The sequence below is a fragment of the Erinaceus europaeus genome, chromosome 10 (genome assembly GCF_950295315.1).
Source record: "Erinaceus europaeus chromosome 10, mEriEur2.1, whole genome shotgun sequence".
Lineage (NCBI taxonomy): Eukaryota > Metazoa > Chordata > Mammalia > Eulipotyphla > Erinaceidae > Erinaceus > Erinaceus europaeus.
Genome location: NC_080171.1, coordinates 109,875,993 through 109,899,975, shown reverse-complemented (window position 1 = coordinate 109,899,975; position 23,983 = coordinate 109,875,993). Strand labels below are relative to the sequence as shown.

The window sequence follows — 23,983 nt, the reverse complement described above, 5'->3', positions numbered from 1 at the left end:
GGAAAACTCCAGAAGAAAGGAGGCACTGTTTCTCTTATCTGATTGAGAAAAGGGGGGGGGGAGAGACCTGCGGGTCTGATGTGTGTTTGAGCATGGGTAGATGACCCCCCCCAGAAGCTCGTCTCAGTCTCTCCTTGGTATGCCATCCTTGTGGTCGAGCGAGATGTGGCAAGAGTACTTGGGGTAACAACCTTCCTATCAGTCTCGCCACATCACCCACCGTTCCTCCCTTCTGGTGGGCTTCGCCTTCCTTATATTTCTTTTTCCCTGTTCCTATTCCTGCATCACCTTATAAGGGGATATTGACTTCATTGGCCAGCCAGCTACTTCCCTGGCACAGCCTCCCCTTTATAAACTTGTAACTGTGTCAATAAAGATGTCCCATTCCCCACAATGTGACCTTAAAGAGGTTTGTGTATAGTCTGCTGTCACGATATGCTGGAAGACCCTTTAGCAAACTCGCTCCTGCCTCGGTCCCCCTCAAGGAGCCCTGACAAAGACCCAGAAGTAGTAATAGGGGGAGGGCTCACTTAGAATAGAAATAAAGGCAGGACCATTGAAAAAGTGGACACACACACACTTACAGAATCAGCCCATATTGGTGACCTTGAGAGAACTACTGCAGTTTCCACTGGAGGGGATAGAAAGCAGAACTCTAGTGGTGGGAACCATATGGAACTATAGCCCTATTACCTTACAGTTTTGTAAATCAATATTAAAGCACTAATAAAAAATAAATAATACAAAGATAAAATTTATAAAGTGATCTCTCACGTGTGCTTTAAAAAATCAAGCTTTGTTTATATTAAATGTGAAGTCTACTGATTTGTCAAATTTCACATTTTATCTTTCCATAAGCATAGTTCCCATTTTGTTTTTGTACTTTATTACTACCAACAACTTTTATTCATCTGCGAATACAGACCTTCAAACAAGATAGAAGTACAATCTCCAGATGTCTGCAAACAAGAGAGGGAGCCACTTCTCCTTTGAAAACTATTTTGCAATACTTTTGTCCTAACTTTGTTTGCTCCTGCATGTGTCTGTGTTTCCTTCAGGCTGTCCTGACATCAGTTCTGACTTTGGATGTGAAGGTTTCCAGGAGGGATTTCAGGGTTGCCTGAGGCTCATCTCCATTGGTGACAAGGTCGTGGACCTCATTGCAGTACAGCAGGGGGTGCTGGGGAGTTTCCGTGACCTCCAGATAGATACCTGTGGCCTCACAGACAGGTAAGCTCTGGCTTGTGGTGATTCTGGGAATTGAACATGGCCTTCTGAGACTCAGGCATCAAGGTTGGTTGCATAAACCTCCTTGCTATTTCTGTCATCCTTCAAATTTTTGATAGCAGATGAAACTAAATGAACAGTTGGAAAAAAATGTACATTCTCTTTGATCCTTCTCTATTCCTGATATCCATTCCATGGGGAAAATTATATTTACACTGAAAATAATACAATGACTATCTCAATAATAATATTTTCTTTCTTGTTGCAGTGCTGAGCAGCAAATTTCAGGGTGTGTGTAAGTGTGAATGGCTGGTAGTAAAAAGTTGTTGGTAGTAATGTTTTCATTCTTCATTTTAGGGTAGAAGATATAGAGATGAGAGAGAGAGAGAGAAGAAGGAGAAGGAGGAGGAGGAGAAGGGGAGGAGGAGGAGGGGGAGAAGGAAGAAGAAGGAGGAAGAGGAGGGGGAGGAGGAGGAGGGGGAGGAGCCACCACAGCACTGCTCATTATTCGTGGAGTTCCCCTAGTGCCACCCACAGTCCTGTGTGGTGCCAAGGTCCCAAACTAGGGTCTTGTGCACAGTAAGGTTTATGAACTTAGAAAGGTGCTCTGAAAGTGAGCTATCTCTCACTTCCTATTGTTAATAGTTTCTTAGAGGACACACTCATGAATTTTCCTTTTGTTTGCCTCCAAGCTACTTAATTCATAAAAAAAATGCTACTGCTACTATTGATTATCAGCATTAATTTTGATAAGCATAAGTATGGAAATGTCTGTCCAAAAAGTCACAGAGGGGCTGGGTGGTGGTGCACCTGGTTGAGTGCACATGTTACAGTGGGCAAGGACCTGAGTTCAAGTCCCTAGTGCCCCCTGCAGGGGGAAAGCTTCACAAGCGGTGAAGCAGGGCTGCAGGTGGCTCTCTGTCTCCTTCTCTCTCTATCTCCCCCTTCCTCTCAATTTCTGTCTCTATCAAATAAATAAAGATTGAAAAAAAAAGTCACAGAAAATTTCACGTATGGTGTGATGTACACAGTATTTATCTCACATTAGGAATTTTGCTGTCCCTTTGTGTAAGTCTTTTAAAATTTATTATATGTATATACATATAAAGATATTATATAGAAAAAATTGTTTAGGTTCAGGTGGTGGCACACCTGGTTAAGTGCATGTATGACCATGCATAAGGACACAGGTTCAAGCCCCTGATTCCCACCTGCAGGGGGAATGCTCATGAATGGTGAGTCAGGACTGTAGGTGTGTCTTTCTGTCTCTCCCTCCCTATTTCCCCCTTCCTCTCAATTTCTCTCTGTTCCATCAAACAAAACAAATACAGTTTAAAAATATTTTTTTCATAGAAAGATTATCAGAACTATATACGAATATATGGAGACATTTAGGATATTGAGTTATCTTTTGGGACCAGAAAAATAGCAAAGTAGTTATGTAAAAGGCTTTCATGCCTGGGGTTCTGAAGTCCACATTCAACCACCAGTACCACCATTAAGTCAGAGTTGAGCAGTGTTCTGGTAAAAATAAATGAATACAAATGCAAAAGTTATATATATATATTTACCTTTTTTTTTTAGGATAAATTAACAAAACCATAGGGTAGGAGGGGTACAACTCCACACAATTCCCACCACCCAATCTCCATATCCCACCCCCTCCCCTGATAGCTTTCCCACTCTGCATCCCTCTGGGAGCATGGACCCAGGGTCATTGTGGGTTGTAGAAGGTGGAAGGTCTGGCTTCTGTAATTGCTTCCCCGCTGAACATGGGCGTTGACTGGTCGGTCCATACTCCCAGTCTGCCTCTCCCTTTCCCTAGTAGGGTGGGTCTCTGGGGAAGCGGAAATAACAACTGAGCTTCATAGCAAACCTGACAGTTCCAGAGCGGTCACAGTCACAGTCACAGTCACAGTGATATGTGCTGGAGTGAACTGAGCGTGTGCAGGGGTGGTAGCTCAGATTATTGCTTCAACCCTAGCTCTTTGTTGTATATTTAAGTTCCCGAATGTGACTTTGATAACACCTTTGGCTAAGGGATCATAGACAAATTTAGAAGGTTCAGTATAATTATAGAGAGCAATTTAAATAGAGTAGAACTAACAGGTAAAAGAAGAAATCAAAGGAGGGCTGACAGAACAGCTCACTTCGTGTTGTGCTGCTTTGCCACACACACTATCCAAATTCAAGCCCCAGCACCCACCACACTGAAAGAAGCTTGAGTGCTGCTGTGGTCTATCTCTGTGACCTCTACTTAAAAAAGGAGGAGAAGGAGGAGGAGAGGAGGGGGTGGAGGAAAAGAAGGAGGAGCAGGAGGAAGGAAGGGAGGGAAGAAGGAAAGAGGAAGAAAAAAAAAGGAGTTTTTGGAGTTTTTCTGGAACTAAATGTATGACTTTTCATTTATCTCTTTAGCATCTTATCCTGTATATTACATTTACTGTTGTGATGGTCAAACAAGGTAAAATACACTCCTTCCTGCCCATTCATTTTGGAAGCCTATCTAGAAATAGCAGTGCAACAGTTTATTCTATATATGAGCTCATCAGCACAAACTGAGTCCTAGTACCCTTTCAAAATGTATAACCTTGTGATTGAAAAACTATTCTGACATTTTGGAAGAAATTAAAAAAAAAACAAGGATACCCAGGAAGAATTTTAATGCATAAATATATCCTAATTTTAACAAAAATAGATTGGTCTGCTTTCAAATCTTATGGGTGCTTATATTTCACCTTTTTTTTTTTAAAAGAAAGTCATCATAGTTTTTTGGTGATGGTTACAGAATCCTAGGTATCTGGGAGCCTGATTTGTGCAGCATTAGAACAGAAGGTGATAACAAACGTCAGGTATTTTATCTTTCATGTTTTATTTTTCTCACTGTGCACATGATAGCATTTGTTTTACCCTTTCTGATATGAAAATCAGCACACTGGGGAGACCACTTCTAGTATCTTCATTACACTATCTTCTGAGGAATAATCTAATTCATATGAACCTCTTGCTTATACTAGTTTTAAAATTTTGTCAGCTTCTCGCTTAGTTTAGACTTTCTTGTGGACTCTTACAGTATATGTCTTTGTGTATTTGGACAAGAATGAGCTTAAGTGTTTTGTATTTAAAAATATTTACTGGGGGGGAGGAATAGGCAGATAAAGGGCTACTCAGTTCTGGCTTATGGTGGTACTGGAATTGAACCTGGGACTGCAGAGCCTCTGGCATAAAAGCATTTTGCATGACCATTATCCCATTTCGCTGGCTCTACAAGTTTTTCATTTTATATTTAGGTCTGATTTAGTTTTTGTTAAGATGTAAATGTAAAGTTTATGCCATTATTGTTATTGTTAATGTTTTCACATGGACATTAGATCGTTCTAGCAGTATTAATTGAAAAGACTGTCCTAAAAGGGAGGGTATTGGATATAGAGTTCTGGGGGTGGAAATTGTGTGGAAATGTACCCCTCTTATCCTATAGTCTTATCAATATTTCCATTTTAGAAATAAAAATTAATAAAAAATAAAATACTGTCATTTCTCTAGCAAATTGTCTTTGCCCCTTTGCCAAAGATAGCTGATTATTTCTGAACTCCCTATTCTAGGGCAATGGCTTGTGTGTTATTTTGCTAACATCACACAGGATCTCTGTGACTTTAAGTCTTGAAGTGGGTAGTGCCCTCTTACTTTTTTATCCTTGAGAGTTTTTTTTTTTTTTTGGCTGTCCTGAATATTTTGTGTTTTGACATAATTTTGGATTAATCTTTGCCATATCCGCAAAATAAATGTGTGGTATTTTCATTGTAGTTACCATGAATCTGTGGAGCAACTTGAGAAGGATTGGCACCTTAATATTGAATATCTCTATCCATCAACCTAGAATATCACTTATCTAGATCTTCTTTGATATAGTTGATTAGCATTTTATAGTTTTCATTTAAAAATATTTTTCTTTATTCATTATTGGGTAGAGACAGGGAGAAATTGAGAGTGGAGGGGAAGGTAGAGAGGGTCAAAGACAAAGAGATACCTGCAGCCCTGCTTCAACACTCCTGAAGCTTTCCCCCTGCAGGTGGGGACCAGAAACTTGAATCTGAGTCTTTTTGCACTGTGATATGAACACTTAACCAGCTGTGCCACTGTCTGGTTTCTATTGTTTTCATCATAGAGAGCTTGTCCATTATTTTAGATTTGTACCTGTATATCTTTTGATATTAGTGTAAATAATACTGTGCTTTTCAGTTTTAGTTCCAACTGTTTACTACTCATATACAAAAAAAGTACCCCTACAGTTTCTCTATAATCTTTTATGAGTTTCAGATTTCTGTCAGACGTCTGGGAACTTCTACCTAGATCATGTTATCTGTAAGAAAATATATAAACATAAGGCAATCTTATTTCTTCCATCCAGGTATATGAACTTCTATTTCCTTTTCTTATTTTATTGAATTTCATTTGTTAATATCTTCTTAAAGTGAGCACTGTGATAATCAGGAATATTCATTAACATCCAAATATTGTTACATATAATTAGATAGCAAAATTAGTTGAAGGGTAAATTTTTAATCTCATAAGCAAACATTTAAATCTCATATTGAGTTTAAATAAGTGAAATGTCACAATCTCTGTGCTGCATACGAGCTGCTTTGGTTTACCTCAGTGGTTTTGTGGTTTATTCAATTAATTAGAAAACTTTAACTCTTCAGTTCTAGTGATCTCGTAGTTTAATGTTGAAAGTCTTCATCAGTCTAATCTAGATGGTTGTCAAAATCTCTAATCCTGTGACAGTACATAGATACAGATTTTTTTAGATACAGATTTTCTCATTTTTCTTGTCATCCTTATGTTTTAAAATTCCCATTTGTATAGTCAGTCAAGAAGGCACCATATTGTAATGTTAGATACATATATCAATTAACTCTGGCTTTTTAATAAGCTACTCCAAAATTTAGTGGTTCAACATGTTATTTATCTTACTGTTTTACAGTTGCCACTGAACTCTCCCATAGTGGTATCTACATGGAGAGCTAGACACTCCTGTTTCAGTCTTTTCACTTTTTTCTGGGTTTGCCAGCTACTGGCTAAACTGGTAGGAATGACTTACTCTTAGGAAGTAGTCCCTGTATTATTATTCAATATTAGCAAGAAGAGGAAGCTTGCTGCTGAAGGGCTTGTCTAGTCTCTGTTGATAACTTTGCTAGTGTCCCATTGATCTAAACAAGCCACTCAGACCTACCCAGGTTCAAGGTGGAGAGGCAGGCTATGCCTCTTGATGGGAGGATTACATGTCACACTATAAGCACATGGTTGTGAAATGGGTATATATTCTGGGTGTGACCACTGCAAATTATGTCTCTGGCTATATATGAAGTTAATCTTGCTGAGTTTGTAATGAAGCAAACTTATTTTCAGATATAATGGAATGTATGAAATGTATCTGTTCTAAAAATATGAGAATGGGTAAGCATTTTAATGGATTTATCAGACTTACAGTTGGTATGCTATTAAGAAATCTTGAGAGGATCCCAGGAAATAGCTCACTTGGATAGTGGCTGCTTTGCCTTGTATGTGATCCAGGCTTGGAGTCTGACCCCCACACCATGTTGAAGGAAATTTTGATGCTATGATCTATTTCTGTCTCTGTCTCTCTCTCTTTCCCTTATTCTCTCCATCTCTGTCACTATTAAAAGAGAAAGAGGAGGAAAAGGAATCTTGAGAACAGTTCTAAAAACTTTGTTCATATTTAAATCTTTGATTTTTATGATCTCTGTTCTTATTACTGTCACTGTCTTCACAGAAACATGGTAATATTGACAGACACTGACCATGATCAAATGGTGGAAGTAGCAGTGTGTTTGTTTTCTTTTAGGTGCTTGCCCAGCTATTGTGAACATGGAGGTGAATGTTCCCAGTCGTGGGACACCTTCTCCTGTGACTGCTCACACACTGGCTACACAGGTGCAACCTGTCATTCCTGTAAGCCTTACACTTCATGTATTCTCCTCTGTGTTCTGATTTCTATGTAGCTCTCTTTCCCCTTATTTCTTTTTAAGTGTTTATTTATCTACTTAAGTGAGAAGTTGAGAATCAGAGCAGCATTCTGGCATATATTGGGCTGGGAAATGAACTTGAATTCTCACAATGTAAGTCCTACACTTGACCACTGGGTCACCTCCCTGTCTGCTCCTTCTCTTGATTTTGTGTCTGTGTAACCATATGCTTGAAAGCATCAACAGAAACCATAAAGTACCTTACAGACCGATTATTTTTATAGTTTTACAACTTATTTTTGTTTGTAATCAGTTGTAATTCCTATTGGTGATATGGAAGTGTACAGAGTATAGAATATCACATAGGATGACAGCATTTAAAAGACAGTCTGTATAGAAGAAAATATAGTGTAATCTAGAATGCATTATATTATATATTATTTTGTTTTGTTAAACCAGACCCAGTTTTATTTTTCAAGTTTTGTTTGCCAATGCAGAGGATGAACTACCACAACGCCAACATTTATAAAATAAAAATAGGAGAGCCGAGTAAATGATGTTTGGGTTCCTTGCAAGCTTAATGTTCCTTTGATGAAGAAGGCTAGTATACTGGCATTTACTGTTTTCCTGCACTACTCTTAACTCTCTGCATGTTTTAATCCCTTTCATCTTGAAAACAGTACTAGGAGGTAAGTATTATCATTTGCATTTTACTCTTGAAGAAAGAAGGTTAATCAAAGTTTAGGTAGCTTTAGGCCAAGACTTTCAGTGTTGCTATTCAAACTCATGACTTTCTAATCACTGACTTTTTTGTTACATTTTTTCCTGGGTTTTTGGTATCACTACTGACATTTTTGAATTCTGTCTGCAATATTCTCTCTCTCTTTCTCCCTCCCTCACTCCCTCCCTCTTTTTCTGTCTCTCTCTCTTTTTTTTTTCTCTCTCTCTCTCTCTCTTTCTCTCAGGGGTATTGCTGGGTCTGGGTGCTAGCACTAAGAATCCACTGCTCCAAATAGCTCTTTCTTTCCTTTTTTCTTCCTTCCTTCCTCCCTCCCCCCTTCCTTTTTTCCTTCCTTCTTTTCTCTCTCTCTCTTTCTTTATTTTTTCCATTATTATTTTCTTTCTAATTTGTTTTGATAGGACAGGGAAAAGTTGAAAGGGGTGGGGGAGATAGAAAGGGTGAGAAAAGATAGATACCTGCAGACCTACTTCACTGCTCATGAAGCTTCCTCCCCACCCTGAAGGTGGGAAAATAGGGGTTTGAGCCTGGATCCTTTGAGTCTTTAGAGAAATAGAATGACATTCAAACCCACCTATCCCATCATTCACAGTTCCTTCTGCAGAAGGTAGATAGCATAATGGTTGTGCAAACAGACTCTCATGCTTGAGACTCCAATGTGCCAGGTTCAAGCCCCCACATCACCATAAGCCAGAGCCCTGGTAAAAACAAAACAAAACAAAACAAAAAAATTAGCAAGTTCCTTCTATCGGGTGAACACATAGCAGCCTTAATATTTCAATCTCTATTCTCTGTTATGGACACAGTTCAGAATTTGCAGGACAGGTATTTGTTTGAAGACCAGAGGCTACAAGATGGACCACAGGCATAACATGAAGGGTGGTCTCTTACAGCATCCTCTTCACACCTAGCACTGTGTCTTATACTTAGACACTCGCTGAATGTTGATGATGAAGGGGTTATTGTTCATTTTCTGTCAGTAGCTGTGATCTAAACATCATCCCAAGTAAGTTATAAAACTAACAGAGTAATATAGATAGGTTATCGATAAAACGTCTTTCACTTGGGAGTCAACAAGTTGACCTAGTAATTAAATTGACTATATTGTGATAATGTAACCAAAGAAAATTAAAATGAGATATTACCAAGTCAACCATACGTGGTCGTGGGGTCATTATCTTTTGACAGAACATATACTGAAGTCTGACGACACAGTCAATGCTAGTGTGCACTCACTCACATGTCAACCACATTTGCTCAGATTCATGAACTCTTCCTCTGCATTGTTCCCTGGGTAATTCCAACCTCAATACAAACATAATGATCAAGTTGCCAGTCTTATTTGTATTACTATTGTCAACATCCCTCTGGATACTGGTCTAGGCAGTTATGAACATGTTAATGTATTCAAAAGGGTGAACAGTACTGGCTAAAATATAAGCTTGGTGGGAAAGCAATCTATGTTGTTGATATGCACATATGTGTAGATGAAGATATCTATGCTACTGACTTAGGAGAGTCTGATTTGACACACGAATGCATGACCATACTTAATAGAAGAGTGTTTTATTTTATAAATCCCTGGACCATCAAACATTCCCTAAATTGTCTTAGTCTGTTAGAATGGAAAAATAATTCTTCTAATCCTCCCAAGGTTGTTCCTAGTTACTGAAGATAGTAATGTTGAGAGCCAGTGCAGAATGAAGAATGCCAGGCATCCTCATATCCCTGTGCCCCACTTTTGGATCACTACACTTTATATACAGTCTTATACTTTCCTCCCATTTGAGTCTTGGTATGGGTGCAAATCTAATTGTTAGGGTTAGATTAAAGATCCAAACCTGGGGCCAAGTGGTGGTGCACCTGGTTAAGTGCACTTGGAACTAAACTCAAGGATCCGCGTGAGGATCCCGGTTCAAAACCCCGGCTCCTCACCTGCAGGGAGGATGCTTTGCAAGCGGTGAAGCAGGTCTGCAGGTGTCTGTCTTTCTCTCTCCCTCTCTAGCCTACCCTCCTCTCTCCATTTCTCTCTGTCCTATTCAATAAAACAGAAAAATGGCCACCAGTAGCAGTGGATTCGTAGTGCTGGCACCCAGCCCCAGTGATAACCCTGGCAGAAAAAAAAATCCAAACCAGCCCTTTGTCAGAATACATTCTGCATGTCTTTCTTGGCAGCCATCAGCTGATTTTTCAAGTTTTTGAAGAGTTTTTTCTAATAAGGCAAAAGGTAATTCACATGGGAGTTGTTTTGCAGTTGATTTCTCATCAAGTTGCTCTGATTATTAATTAAATTCATGATCTGTAGATGTTAATTACTTGTACACAGAAAATTTAGTTTGCAGATAAAAGTTCAATTATGGATGAGGATAAATTAAAGTTACAAGGCAAGACATATATATATATATATATATATATATATATATATATATATATTACTTTGAATTTCAATTTATTAAATTGTCATTCAGAAATCACTTAAGGAAGTTTATTTCTAAAACAATCTTTTAAGAAATAAACGAAGAAGAGTTGCTGATATATAAAATGCATCTTGTTAAAATAAATTTCAAATGTAAACTATTAAATAAAGGACGGTTACAATTACAGAGTAATTTTAAAATCAACATGATTATTAGAAATTAAGAGCTCATTTAGGCACATTTATCCGATAGACTTCATATGCTTAGATATGACAAGGGGAAACTAGAACTAGGCTAGTCAACTTAACACAGTTATGAAAAATATCTTTCCAGGGGGCACCAAGATACCTCAATGAGGAGAGCACACACTTTGTCATGGGCATGACCCAGGGTCAAACCCCCAGAACACCATATGTTAGTACTTACTAGGCATTGCAGGAAGTTTCAGTGCTGTGACATCTCTTCCCCTGCTCTGGTTCTCTCTTACCTGGAGTGATGAAGCCCTGGACAAAAGTAGTGAAATGAATATTGTCTTTCAACTACATCCAAGACTCAGGTCCATACATCCCACAGAGATAACTCTTAAAATGTTTTGTTCTGAGCTCCCAAACATCCATGCTGAGTGTAAAAGGGAATATACTCCTAGAGATGGTGCAGCAGAGATGTAGAATAAGTGTTACTGAGGAGAAGTGTCATGTAATCAACAACAGTGTAACAGCCCCTCTCTTAAACTCCTCCTCTTTGCAGCACTCTATGAACAGTCTTGTGAAGCCTACAAGCACAGAGGAAACTCTTCAGGCCTCTACTATATTGATTCCGATGGCAGTGGACCTCTGGATCCATCTCTTGTATATTGCAACATGACAGGTATGTTCATAAGCTTTTTCAAGACATTAAAATTCTTATAACCAAAGTTAAGAGCCAAGATGGAGAGAGGAGAATTCCTCTAGCAGCGTCTCTATATTTACACATTGTAGGGTTGTGGTTACAATATTATTACTCAGAGCATTAAACAGAATGCCATCAAATAATTGAAGGGAGGGCGGGGGTAGATAGCATAATGGTTATGCAAAGAGACTCTCATGCCTGCGGCTCCAGAGTCCCAGGTTCAATCCCCCGCACCGCAATAAGCCAGAGCTGTGCAGTGCTCTGGTGTTTGTCTCTGTGTCTTTCTCTTTCTGCATCTCTCTCAAAAATAAAATAAATAAACTCTTTAAAAAAATAATTGAGGGGAGTGAAGTGATTGCCTAGTGGTTATCTAAAAACTTTCATACCTGAGGCTCCAAGGTCCTGGGTGCCCCATAAGATAGAGCTGAGCAGTGGTCTGGTTGGAAAAGAGAGAGAGAGAGAGAGAGAGAGGGAGAAAGGTAGAAGAATTGGATGGGGGTTGGTGAGAAGAAGGTATAATTTAATTTATGTCAGTATTTGGGGGAACTGTTCTCTCTTTGTAGAAAATTAATTATAAATTTTGCTTATTCATCTGAAACCAAAAAGAAAAAAAAAAGAAAAAAGGAGAAGTGTTATTTCTAAGGCCATGTCAGTAAATGTCAAGACTTACAGTATTGATTTCTTAAATTTATGAAAGTGTTCATTTGTATTTTTAGAGATCTGTAATCACATGAATTTATCTAGGTGAGAATCAATGTTTCTAAAGCATACATACTTTTTAACAATAATGATTATGTGAAAGTAAATATAAATAATAGTTTATATTCCATAAAAATACCTGAATGCATATCATAGATAAAATGTATGTCATAAAAAGTCATTTAATTATTTGAAACTTTTAATATCTGTTTGCAAGTATACAAGATCTAAGAAGACTAAAACACCACTATAGTCACAGTGGTTCTGATGGAATGGATATTTATTTATTTATTATTCCTCTTCTATATCCATGTAAGTGTCAGTAGCCCTAACTTCCCCTATTTTCTCAGTTAAACTTTTCTAACAGGAAGGGGACCACCTTCATGAAACTTTGTTATCACTGTGTCAGTGTAGATGTAACGTGTATTTTTCAGCACTAGAAAATCTGACTGTAAATTCTGAGAATAGATTCAGATAAAATCAACTGTAGGTGGTCCTCAGGTAACTATAGTTTATATTACATCCTTTCTGGTATTAAATTTCTGTGCAGCTTTATGAGATTTCAATATCTATAAGAAAGGAGATGTTGGGGGCCGGGCGATAGCGCAGTGGATTAAGTGCAGGTGGCGCAAGACACAAGGACCAACGGAAGGATCCCAGTTGGAGCCTTTGGCACCTGCAAAAGAACAATAGGGAAAAAAAGGGTGGGGATGGCCACTGGAAGCAGTGGATTCATAGTGCCAGCACAAATGGTGAAGCAGGTCTGTAGGTGTCTGTCTTTCTCTCCCCTTCTCTGTCTTCCCTTCCTCTCTCCATTTCTCTCTGTCCTATCCAACAACAATGGCATTAATAACAACAAGGGCAACAAAACATGGGGGGAAAAATAGCCTCCAGGAGCAGTGGTTTCGCAGTGCCATCACCGAGTCCTAGCAATAACCCTGGAGGCAAAAAAAAAAAAAAAAAGGAAAGGAAATGTTTATGGTTAACATGGTTAGTACGTAGCTTTAAAATCCTGATCCTATGGTTTTTGTCAGTGTTTCCTTTTTATAAATAAAAACTTTTAAAAAAAATCTTGATGCAGGTTTTAAACCTCCTATCACATTATATCTGAACATTCTGGCAATGACCAATAATTGCTTTCCTCTGAAATTGGTCAAATAGGTCTCCTGCTCAAAAGCTACTAATATGGACAGAGAGAATGAGAGCTCTCAGGAGATTAGACTGGATGTAAAATTTCTGGAAATAATTTTATCAAAAATACTAACAAAAGTTTGCAGTGTGATAATAAGTAAAGAGTCTTATTTTCACTGAAAGATGTAGTAAGAAAATATGTGATGGGGCCCTGCAGTGACACACCTGGTTAAACGCACATAGTACCATGTACAAGGACCAGGGTTCGAGCACCCACTCCCTATCTGCAAGGACAATTATTCATGAGTAATGAAGCAGTTCTGTAGGTATCTATCTCTTCCTCACCCTCCTCATCTTCCCCCTCCCCGCCTCTCTCTGGCCTATCCAAAAAAATACAAAAGAACAATAGGGAAAAAAAGGGTGGGGATGACCACTGGAAGCAGTGGATTCATAGTGCCAGCACAAAGCCCCAGTAATAACCCTTGTGGCAAAAGAAAAAGAAAAAAAATATGAAAAAGAAAGAAAATGTGAAATATCTAAGAGGATCTTTAACTGCTCTGTTCTCTAGTGGTGAAGTTTAGCCTTTAAATTATTTAATTTTATTTGCATCTTTTAACACCATATCTCAAACAAATGCCCAAAACAAAGAAACAAAGATGCCGGTATTCTGATAACACATCTCCCTTTTATCAATTGGTTGTGTACTTACCTTAGAAGTCTAAGGCATATTAAAGACTATCATAATTTTTCGTTTTGAGCAAAGTTTCCTGTACATTGAAAAAAGTCCAAGATCCATAGAAAGACGGGAGTGATCTCAAATGAAATTGTCCAAGATGGTTAAGGTTTCAGTGACTGGAGCTGGTTTTGTTGATACTTAACTCTTGGCAAGTTTGGATGGTTGAGGCCAAGTTTATAAAGAAATACATTTCCTGCTAACTGCCTGACTATATGCAGTTTGTGGTTATAATAAAACAAGAGCATTTTAATCATCAAAATTGAATGTGTGGTTCAGGTTTCTCCATAAAACTTTAATTGTGCATATTTATAAAGCTCCCCCCGCCACACACACATTGAAATCTTAAATGGTTTAAAAATATTTTGCTGTACTGCTTAATCATATAGAGGGATACTAATTTAATACAACAATGAATGTATTTTGATTCATTCTCATCGCTGTTAATCAGATTGAGAGGATCTTGACACTACCAAGTGATAAGAAAGTATTCATCAGAATGCAAATAGAAAGTTAAAACTTGGGTAGGGGAGATAGCATAATGGTTATGTAAAGAGACTCTCATGCCTGATGCTTCAAAGTACGAACCCCCTGTACCACCATAAACCAGAACTGAGCAGTGCTCTGGTTTAAAAACAAAATTAAAAAGGGACTGATGGTAGCTTACCTGATTGAGTGCACATATTACAATGCACAAGGACCTGGGTTCAGGGTCAAGCCTCTAGTCCTTACCTGCAGGGGGAAAGCTTTGCGAGTGGTGAAGCAGTGCTGCAGGTATCTCTTTCTCTCTCCCTTTTGATTTCTGGCTGTCTCTATCCAATAAATAAAGATAATAAAAAAAACTTTTAAAAAGAAAGTTGAGACTCAGCTTTTTTTATATCAGTTAACTAGTGATGAAACTTGATACATAGTTGACACTTGAACAACATATTTGAATTTCAATGGTAGATTCATACTCTTCTTTAAGAAGATTTTCTTGTACTCAGTTTAAAAGCCTGTGTTAAACACAGTACTGTAAATGTAGCTTCTTTTCCTTACATTTTTCTTAATAACATTTGCCTTTATTTTTCTTGTCATACTGGATTATACAATACATATGACATATAAATTAATCAATTATTTATGTTACCTGTAGGGTTTCTAATCAACTGCAAACTTTAGTTTGGTTGGTATGGTGAAGCAGATGAAAACAAGTCAATAGGGCCCCTCTCAGAGGATGCTGGATCACAAAATTAGACCAGGAGATCAGGAAAGAGCTCACTTTAAGTGCTGTGTTTATTTAGGTTAATGACATGAAAAAAATCTGCCCTCAGGAATAGCCTCCAAGCAGAGAGACCTGAGACCATAGTTGCTTGGTGTGTTGGACAGACGTAGGTGGAGGAATGAGGGGATTGGTCTTCTATTAGGTCATAGATTAGGGAAGGGGCAGGTCTAGGATTTACAACTGCAATGTGGGCTAGGTCTCTAATCACATACTGGACCCTTTGGCAAACAATAAAAATAGGAAGTTGTATCATTAAGTGAAATATGGACAGTGGCAACTTAGAACAAGATTGGAGTGGAGGAGGATATATTGGGTTAAAAACCAATTGAATATAAATGAGGAGAGCCATTTAAAAGGACCCTTTTTCTTTCATTCTGAGCCCTGAAAATAAGGATATAGATGTTATTAATGGAGATGGAAGATTCTTGAGATGGTGAAAAGGATTCCTGGAGTCCCAGCAGTGAAGTGTAAAACTTGGCAGCCTATGTACTGATCACTTACTAGAATATGAAGAACATGTTGGCAATATAAACAAAAGAAATCTATTATTGTTAAGCCTAGTAAAAATTATGTTATTTCATCCTCCACAATATAAGTGTTTAACAGATATATTTTGGGTTGTGATTTAAAACTATTTAAACCAAGCAAGGGAGATAGCATAATGGTCATGCAAACAGACTCTTAAGTGTGAGGTCCTGAGGTCACAGGTTCAATCCTCTGCACCATCATAAGCGAGAGCTGAACAGTGCTCTGGTAAAAAATAGAAAAAAAAAAAAAAAAAACCTATTTAATCCCAACCAGTGGGCTCCTGAGAAATCTATTCTGCCCAGAACCCACAGTAGCTTAGGGCATCTTTGGGGCCTCTCACACTTTCCCCTCAGTGTTGACTTATATAAATAAAATTTTGAGAGGGTGAAAATATATGTAAAGTGTATCATTTTAAGTTAATTAGTTAATTTTATTTTATTGACACCAGGGCTATCTGTGGGGCTCAATGTCTGCATGACCAATCCACCACTCCTAGAAGCCACTGTCTCTCTCCCTCTCTTTCTCTCTTTTCTTTTATTTGATAGGACAAAGACAAATTGAGAGGGGAAGGGGAGATAAAGAGGAAGAGTGAAAAGAGATAGCTATAGCAGTACTCCATTGGTCATGAAGTTTCCCCTGCCCCTGCAGGTAGAGATTAAGGACTTGAACTCAAGTCTTTCTATATGTTAACATATGTGCTCAGCTGAGTGTGCCACCATCCAGCCCCATGTTCTTAAAAGCACAATAAAATTTTTATTAGTGGCTTAGCAGTGTTTTACAATATTATAAAACTTTAGGAGTGTAATTTCAACATCCTGAGAATGAAGTCCCAGAGAACTCCAAGTTTTAGCAAGAAATAAAGGCAGGGTGTGGACTTGGTCTTGGAAATTGAGAAAAAGTCTGAGCCAAATCTTCATAAGAAATAGAAAATGTGGGGGTCGGGCGGTGGCGCAGTGGGTTAAGCACATGTGGCGCAAAGCGCAGGGACCGGCGTAAGGATCCCGGTTCGAGCCCCCAGTTCGAGCCCCCAGCTCCCCACCTGCAGGGGAGTCACTTCACAGGTGGTGAAGCAGGTCTGCAGGTTTCTATCTTTCTCTCCCCCTCTCTGTCTTCCCCTCCTCTCTCCATTTCTCTCTGTCCTATCCAACAACGAATTGCATCAACAAGGGCAATAATAATAACCACAACGAAGCTACAACAAGGGCAACAAAAGGGGGAAAAAATGGCCTCCAGGAGCAGTGGATTCATGGTGCAGGCACCGAGCCCAGCAATAACCCTGGAGGAGGAAAAAAAAAATAGAAAATGTGTTTAGTTTGGAAAGGAAGTGGGGAGGACAGGGAAGGGGAAGGGCTACAGAAAAGGGGCTTCAGTAGAATACTTAAGGAGATAACACAGAAAGGATGGGCAGAAAGTAAGTCTGCCTTGAGCTAAAAGGCTTCTGGGTTTATTAAAGTCCTTATTCAAACCTTCTCCACCCCATCCAGTGTCGGCCTGTCTTATTTGCACAGATTCAGCTCTGTCTTTGTGATTTGCACAGGTGAAGGTATACAGGCACAGGTGAAAGTATATGAGGCAGTTCTAAGTCAGCCTTCTTGTCTCTTCATACTTGTCTTTTTATGTTAACTCATAGTCTCTATCATGAGTGTTATGGGAAAACAGATAGACAATGGATGCAAATTAGAAATGAATAACACGGGAGTCGCGTGGTAGCGCAGAGGGTTAAGCGCACATGGCGCCAAGTTCAAGGACTGGCGTAAGGATCCCGGTTCAAGCCCCCCGCTCCCCACCTGCAGGGGAGTCACTTCACAAGTGGTGAAGCAGGTCTGCAAGTGTGTCTATCTTTCTCTCCCCATCTCTGTCTTCCCCTACTGTCTCCATTTCTCTCTGTCCTATCCAACAACGAACGACATCAACAACAACAATGACCACAACAAGGCTACAACAACAATGGCAACAAAAGGGAATAAATAAATAAATATTTAAAAAAAAGAAATGAATAATACTAGTGCCTGTGGGCATGGATGATATGAAATAGAAAAGAGAAGTGATTACCTTTTTGTTTATAGTCCTTTTTAAAAATATTTATTCCCTTTTATTGTCCTGTTGTTTTATTGTTGTTGTTATTGATGTCGTGGTTGTTGGATAGGACAGAGAGAAATGGAGAGAGGAGGGGAAGACAGAGAGGGGGAGAGAAAGATAGACACCTGCAGACCTGCTTCACCACCTGTGAAGCGACTCCCCTCCAGGTGGGGAGCTGGGGGCTCAAACCAGGATCCTTAGGCTGGTCCTTGTGCTTTGTACCACATGCGCTTAAACCGCTATGCTACCGCCTGACTCCCTTGTTTGTAGTTCTTAATGCAGGTGAGGAAGTAATCTGCTTCTACATGCCCCAGAGCTATGCATTTTTATAAACATCTTTAATTTAACAATGCCCAGTCCAGTTATTTTTTAAAAAAGAAGAATAGGAGGAAGAGGAGCAGAAGGAGGAGGAAAAGGAGGTGGAGGAAGATAACAAGGAGGAGTAGGAGGAGAAGGAGGAAGAAGTGGAATGGTACTGAGCTGTGTCACACCCATTTAAGCACACATAGTACTAAGTACAGGACCCTGAAGGATCCAGGTTCGAGCCTCTGGCTCACCACATGCAGGAGGGACGCTACCCAGGCAGTGAAGCAGGTCTGCAAGTGTCTTTCTTTCTCCCTCTCTACCTCCCCTTCTCTCTCAATTTCTCTCTGCCCTATCCAATAAAATTGGGGGTAGGGGAAATGTCCCCTATGAGCAGTGGACTACTAGTGCTGGCAGCAAACCCCAGCAATAACCCTGAAGTCAAAAAAAAAAAAAAAGCTTTGTGAAAGACCCAAACTCAAGTAAAGCAATTGATCTCCTCTCTGTCCTTCTATTCCTTTATGACAATCTTCTCTGTTTTTAATAGTAATAAGGTTCTTTTTCCTCTATTTCCCTAGGAGCTAGCCTGCTTCAGCCTCACACTCCACCAAGGTCATGCACCTCTACGCCCTCCTCCCCTCCACCAACCAACATAGTTCTCACAGACTCTGAGAGAAAATTTAAGTTTATTTGGTTTAGTCATCTGTAGTGCACATATGAGCAAAAACATCTGGCAATTGTCCTTTCATACTCATTTCACCTAGGATAAGCACATCCAATTCCATCCATTTCGTTCCAAATAATACAATACAATTTCATCTTAGTTGATAACAGTAAGTTATTTTTGAAGACTGTTATCAAAGTTATTATTTAATTTTGGGAGAGACTTTTCCCCCCAAGTGTTAGTACTTGTTTTTTTTTTCTTTTTTTTAACTTTTTTTTAAAATTTTTTATTTAAGAAAGGATTAATGAACAAAAACATAAGGTAGGAGGGGTACAACTCCACACAATTCCCACCACCCAATCTCCATAACCCACCCCCTCCCATGATAGCTTTCCCATTCTCTAGCCCTCTGGGAGCATGGACCCAGGGTCATTGAGGGTTGCAGAAGGTAGAAGGTCTGGCTTCTGTAATTGCTTCCCCGCTGAACCTGGGCGTTGACTGGTCGGTCCATACTCCCAGTCTGCCTCTCTCTTTCCCTAGTAAGGTGTGTCTCTGGGGAAGCTGAGCTCCAGGACACATTGGTGGGATCTTCAATCCACGGAAGCCTGGCCAGCATCCTGGTGGCATCTGGAACCTGGTGATTGAAAAGAAAGTTAACATACGAAGCCAAACAATTTGTTGAGCAATCATGGATCCCAAGCTTGGAATAGTGGAGAGGAAGTGTTAGGGAGGTACTCACTGCAAACTCTAGTGTACTTCTGTTTTCAGGTACATATTTTGCAGTAGTTTATGGATACGTGTGCACATAAGCTCTCTCTCACAGAAACTGGTGTATATCTAGGTTATGGGACTTTGTTAGAAAGTGAACTACCTGAGATGAAATTAGAGTGTACTATAAAAGGAAAGGTCTCACCCGAGTAATGAAGCTGAAGGGTTGTCATTCCACACGTGAAGTCTCTGGACACAGTCTGAGGTGCAGCATGTTGAGGTGGCAATCGTTGCGTTGGTTAGGTTGTGATCGGCAGATGCAATATTATTTGGTATGGATTGGGAGAGGCATACGGGAAAGTGGGCCCTATCCAAGGGTTCCAGGACTGGGGGAAGTAGGGGCTCTATAGTGGAGATGTGAGGTTCCTGCTGTCTTAGGGTTCAAAAAGACAATCGATAGTTAATGTTATCATCACATTATTTGTTAATTGGGTTAACTTTGAAAAGTCCTTTTGTTATGGTTTGCTGTACAGTATCCAGTATCTTGTATATAGCTGTGCTATTGGATGCTTCTAATCTACTTGGTCTAGGCTTTTGAGAGAGTCCGCATATCAAATACACAGCCTATATATTAAAAAGATTCAGTTTGTGTTTTGAGAAACTTTGAGACATACAACTGATTTTCCTCCTCTCATATTAATTAACTAGTGATTTATATGTCTACATTTTGCTAGGAGTGTACATAAACACCATTCCCACCACCAAAAGACTGTGACCCATCCCTCCCACCCACTCCCACCCCCCACTGTCCCAGGAAGCTGCATGTCTACTCCTCACCACTGGGTTTTTACTTTGGTGCCCTACTTACAATTTGGTCAGGTTCTGCTTTTAGTTTCCCTTTCTGATCTTCTTACTCAACTTCTGTTGATGAGTGGGATCATCCCATACTCATCTTTATCTTTCTGACTTAGTTCACTTAACATAATTCCTTCTAGCTCTGTCCAAGATGGGTCAGAGAAGATGGGTCCATTGTTCTTGAGTACTTGTTTTTTTAATAATAAAGAATACTGGGGAGTCAGGCAGTAGCGCAGTGAGTTAAGAGCACATGGTGCAAAGTGCAACCTCCTCCCCCCCACACCCCCCCCCCCCCCCGCCACACCCTACCTGCAAGGGAATCGTTTCACAAGTGGTGAAACAGGTCTGCAGGTGACTTTCTCTCCTCCTCTCTGTCTTCCCCTCCTCTATTTCTCTCTGTCCTATCCAACAATGATGATGGCATCAATAATAATAATGACTACAACAATAAAACAACAAGGGCAATGAAATGGAACAAATAAATAAATATATTTTAAAATAATAAATAATATTAATTTTTTATTTCTAAAAGGCTTATTTTATTACTTCATATGAGGTAGTGTTTCATATAAGAGAGAAAAGCAGAAGCCAGGATGCATAACATGTACAGAGTAACTATTTTATTAATTTTTTAAAAATTTATTTATTCATTATTGGATAGAGACAGACAGAAATTGAGAGGAGGGGGAGATAGAGAGGAAGAGAGACACTTGCAGCCCTGATGTATCACTCATGAAGCTTTCCCCCTGCAGGTGGGGACCAGGGGCTTGAACCTGGGTCCTTGCACACTGTAATGTGTGCGCTTAGCCAGGTGTGCCACCACCTAACTCCATAACTGTATTTATTTTTAGAATATTTATTTATTTATTCATTTATTTATGAGAGAGAGCAAAAGAGTATTACCCTGGCATATGCGGTAACCAGACTGAATTCAGGACTTCTTGTTTGTAAGCTCTACACTCTGCTACTGTACCTCAAGGGAACTTAACTTCTTGTCTGAAATTGTCAGACCTCCAGCATCATGATGTAACAAAAAGAAGACGTCTTGATTTCTTTATATACAGCTCACATTATTTATGAAATATTCCAGGGGGCTGGGCGGCAGCGCAGCGGATTAAGCACACATGGCGCTTAGCTCAAGGACCCCGGTTCCAGCCCCTGGCTCCCCACATGGCAGGGAAATTGCTTCACGAGCGGTGAAGCAAGTCTGCAGTGTCTTTCTTTCCTCTCTGTCTTTCCCTCCTCTCGATTTCTCTCTGTCCTATCCAACAACAACAACAGCTATAACAACAATAACAATAACAACTACAACAAAGGCAACAACAAGGGCAGAGAAATGGGAAAAATGGCCTCCAAGAGCAATGGATTTGTAGTGCAACCACTGAGCCCCAGCGATACCCCTGGAGACAAAAAAAAAAAAAAAGAAGAAGAAGAAAGAAAGAAAGAAAAGAAATAATCCTCAAGATCAGAAAATGGCTCATTCAGTACAGCACATAATTTGTTTTGCCTTACTTAAGGTTGTGGGTTCAAGCCCAAGATCTATATGGTACAACGGTTTTGTGATGTTTCCCTTCTTTCTGTGTCTCTGTTTTTATTCTGCCACACTCTTTCCCTCCAGAAAGCCTGCTCAGCGCTAGTATCAACACACTGGCATCATTTCCTTATGCCACATAAAAAGTAAGATAAAAATACTCCCCAATGGAATAAGTGCTAATAGAGCCATACTGTTCTGTTTTTATATTTGCATATTGGGATAGGTTTTCTATTTCTTTGACCTCTCTTTTCCTTTCTAAGAATTCTTGTCTGTCTGTTTAACCAAACAGCAACTTTTTCATTCATTCACTTAATTCATGAGTGCATTCAATTGTTTTGCTCACTTGAAACCACAAATTCCCAGGCACTACACTATGGAAAAGAAATAAAAGCCTCTATTTGAGGAACATAAGAGAAACGAATTGCTCTCACAGACCTTTAGACTCAGGAGAGAGACAGATGTTAATTTAACTGTCTGCACATATTACCAGTATTATAAATCTCACATTTGCTGTTTCAAGTAGATAACAAAGCTCTTTGAATGTTTGTGATTAAAAAAAAAATCAAGTATGGGTTGGGCAATTTATCTCACAAGAAAATCCTGGCTGCTGCCACATAGATTTTCATTGTGTGGATGCTGTGCTTTGCACTTGAAAACAGACTGGCTGTAAGAACGGCACTGCTGCATACTCTTCATGTGTGGCAAGTTTTGTTTGAAGATAGCATTTCATAAGGAAAATTCTATAACACGTTGAAATGTTAGGATTAAAAAAAGAAGAAAGAAGAGCTTCTCTTTGATGATTGTCAAATACAATGACCCTGGGATTCTGTATCCTTTTTACTCCAGGTTTTTGTTTGGAAAGAATCCCACCTATGCTCTCTGAGGGAAAATATTCTGATTGGTCTCCTGTAACTTCTAAAGATAGTTTCTAAACTGGCATAGCTAATGCTGTCACTAAGTCCAACTGGGAAAGAAAAAAAAATGCTCTGGGAAAGTCCATTTCCTTGATCTTTCATCAGTCATGCAGCTTGCCAGCCCTGCTACTGGTCAAGGTGAATGAATAATGAAGATAAACACTCACACAGTGGCCAAGCCTGGAAAGTGTACTGCGTTAGCTTTGGAAAATGGCTGAAACAGTAGATTTCAGTCATTGAATGCTACCTAGTCTGGGGTTTTTATCTCCAAAATGTAGAAGTATAGGCTCAGATATTTTTTTCTTTTTCTAAGACTATAGATTATAATTGATAACACTACCGACTAGGAACTGTGTTATACTTACAGGTAATTTCTTAAGCATATTCTTAATGTTCTTTCTGAGGAAATTGTTTATATCTTGTATAAGATATAATGGATGATGTCATGAAAATGTACACTTGGGCTGTGCCGGGCACACTCACAAATGCATTACCTGAAAAGACTATAAATTGTGTTGAGTGTATTTCCATGTCAAATATCAGATGTCTATATTCTTAAGGCTAAAATACAAAAAACAAAACTGCATTCAATGTGGCCACTTATGTGGAGAAACCACCTTGTGAATTTTCAAGGAAAGAAGCCTATACAGAATGGAAAAGTTGTAAAGAGCTGCTCTCTCTCTCTCCCCTCCCCTCCCCTTCTCTCACTCGTTCCCTCTCTTAATCCAGTGTTTAAATTTCTGATGTATACTGGTTTATCAATTTGTAAGATTTTACTGCACAGCTTCTATGTCCCCAACCTCCCAGAGATAATCACCATCGTTCTCACAAGCTTGTAGAGACAATTTGTTTTGCTATGGGTTTTCAAATTTTAATTATTATTTTTTCCCAGGTTCATGATGTGTTTCAATTTTCTGTATTCTATGTAAGAGTGAACCCATATGACAGATGTCTTTCACCTCTTATTTAACTAAGCATAATCACCTCCAGTTCTGTCCACTTTCTCCCACACTGCCATCTTTTTTGATAGCAGAGTAGTATTCCATGGAGTATATATCCCATAACTTCTTGATCCAGTCATCCGTCAATTGGCATTTAGGTTGCTTCCACTCTGGCTATTGTGAAAATTACAGCTATGAACATAGTGGTGTATATATCCCATTAAATTAATGCTTGCATATCCTTTGGATAAATGCCTAATAGTGATATTTTGGATCCATTTTATTTATATTTATTTATTTGCTATAACAGAGAGAAAATGAGAGGGAAAAGGGATCAAGAGGGAGAGAGAGCCAGAAAGACACCTGTAACCCTAC

General features: G+C 39.2%; 1 protein-coding gene across 1 annotated transcript in view; it reads left to right on the top strand.

Moving 5' to 3' along the window:
* Positions 1 to 23,983, top strand: part of LOC103128953 (contactin-associated protein-like 3) — a 180,214-nt gene that overhangs the window by 111,291 nt on the left and 44,940 nt on the right. The window contains exons 10-12 of the mRNA XM_016184982.2: positions 1,059 to 1,230; positions 7,091 to 7,197; positions 11,115 to 11,234. Of these exons, the coding sequence (XP_016040468.2) occupies positions 1,059 to 1,230; positions 7,091 to 7,197; positions 11,115 to 11,234 (399 nt within the window). The remainder of the gene's footprint in view (positions 1 to 1,058; positions 1,231 to 7,090; positions 7,198 to 11,114; positions 11,235 to 23,983) is intronic.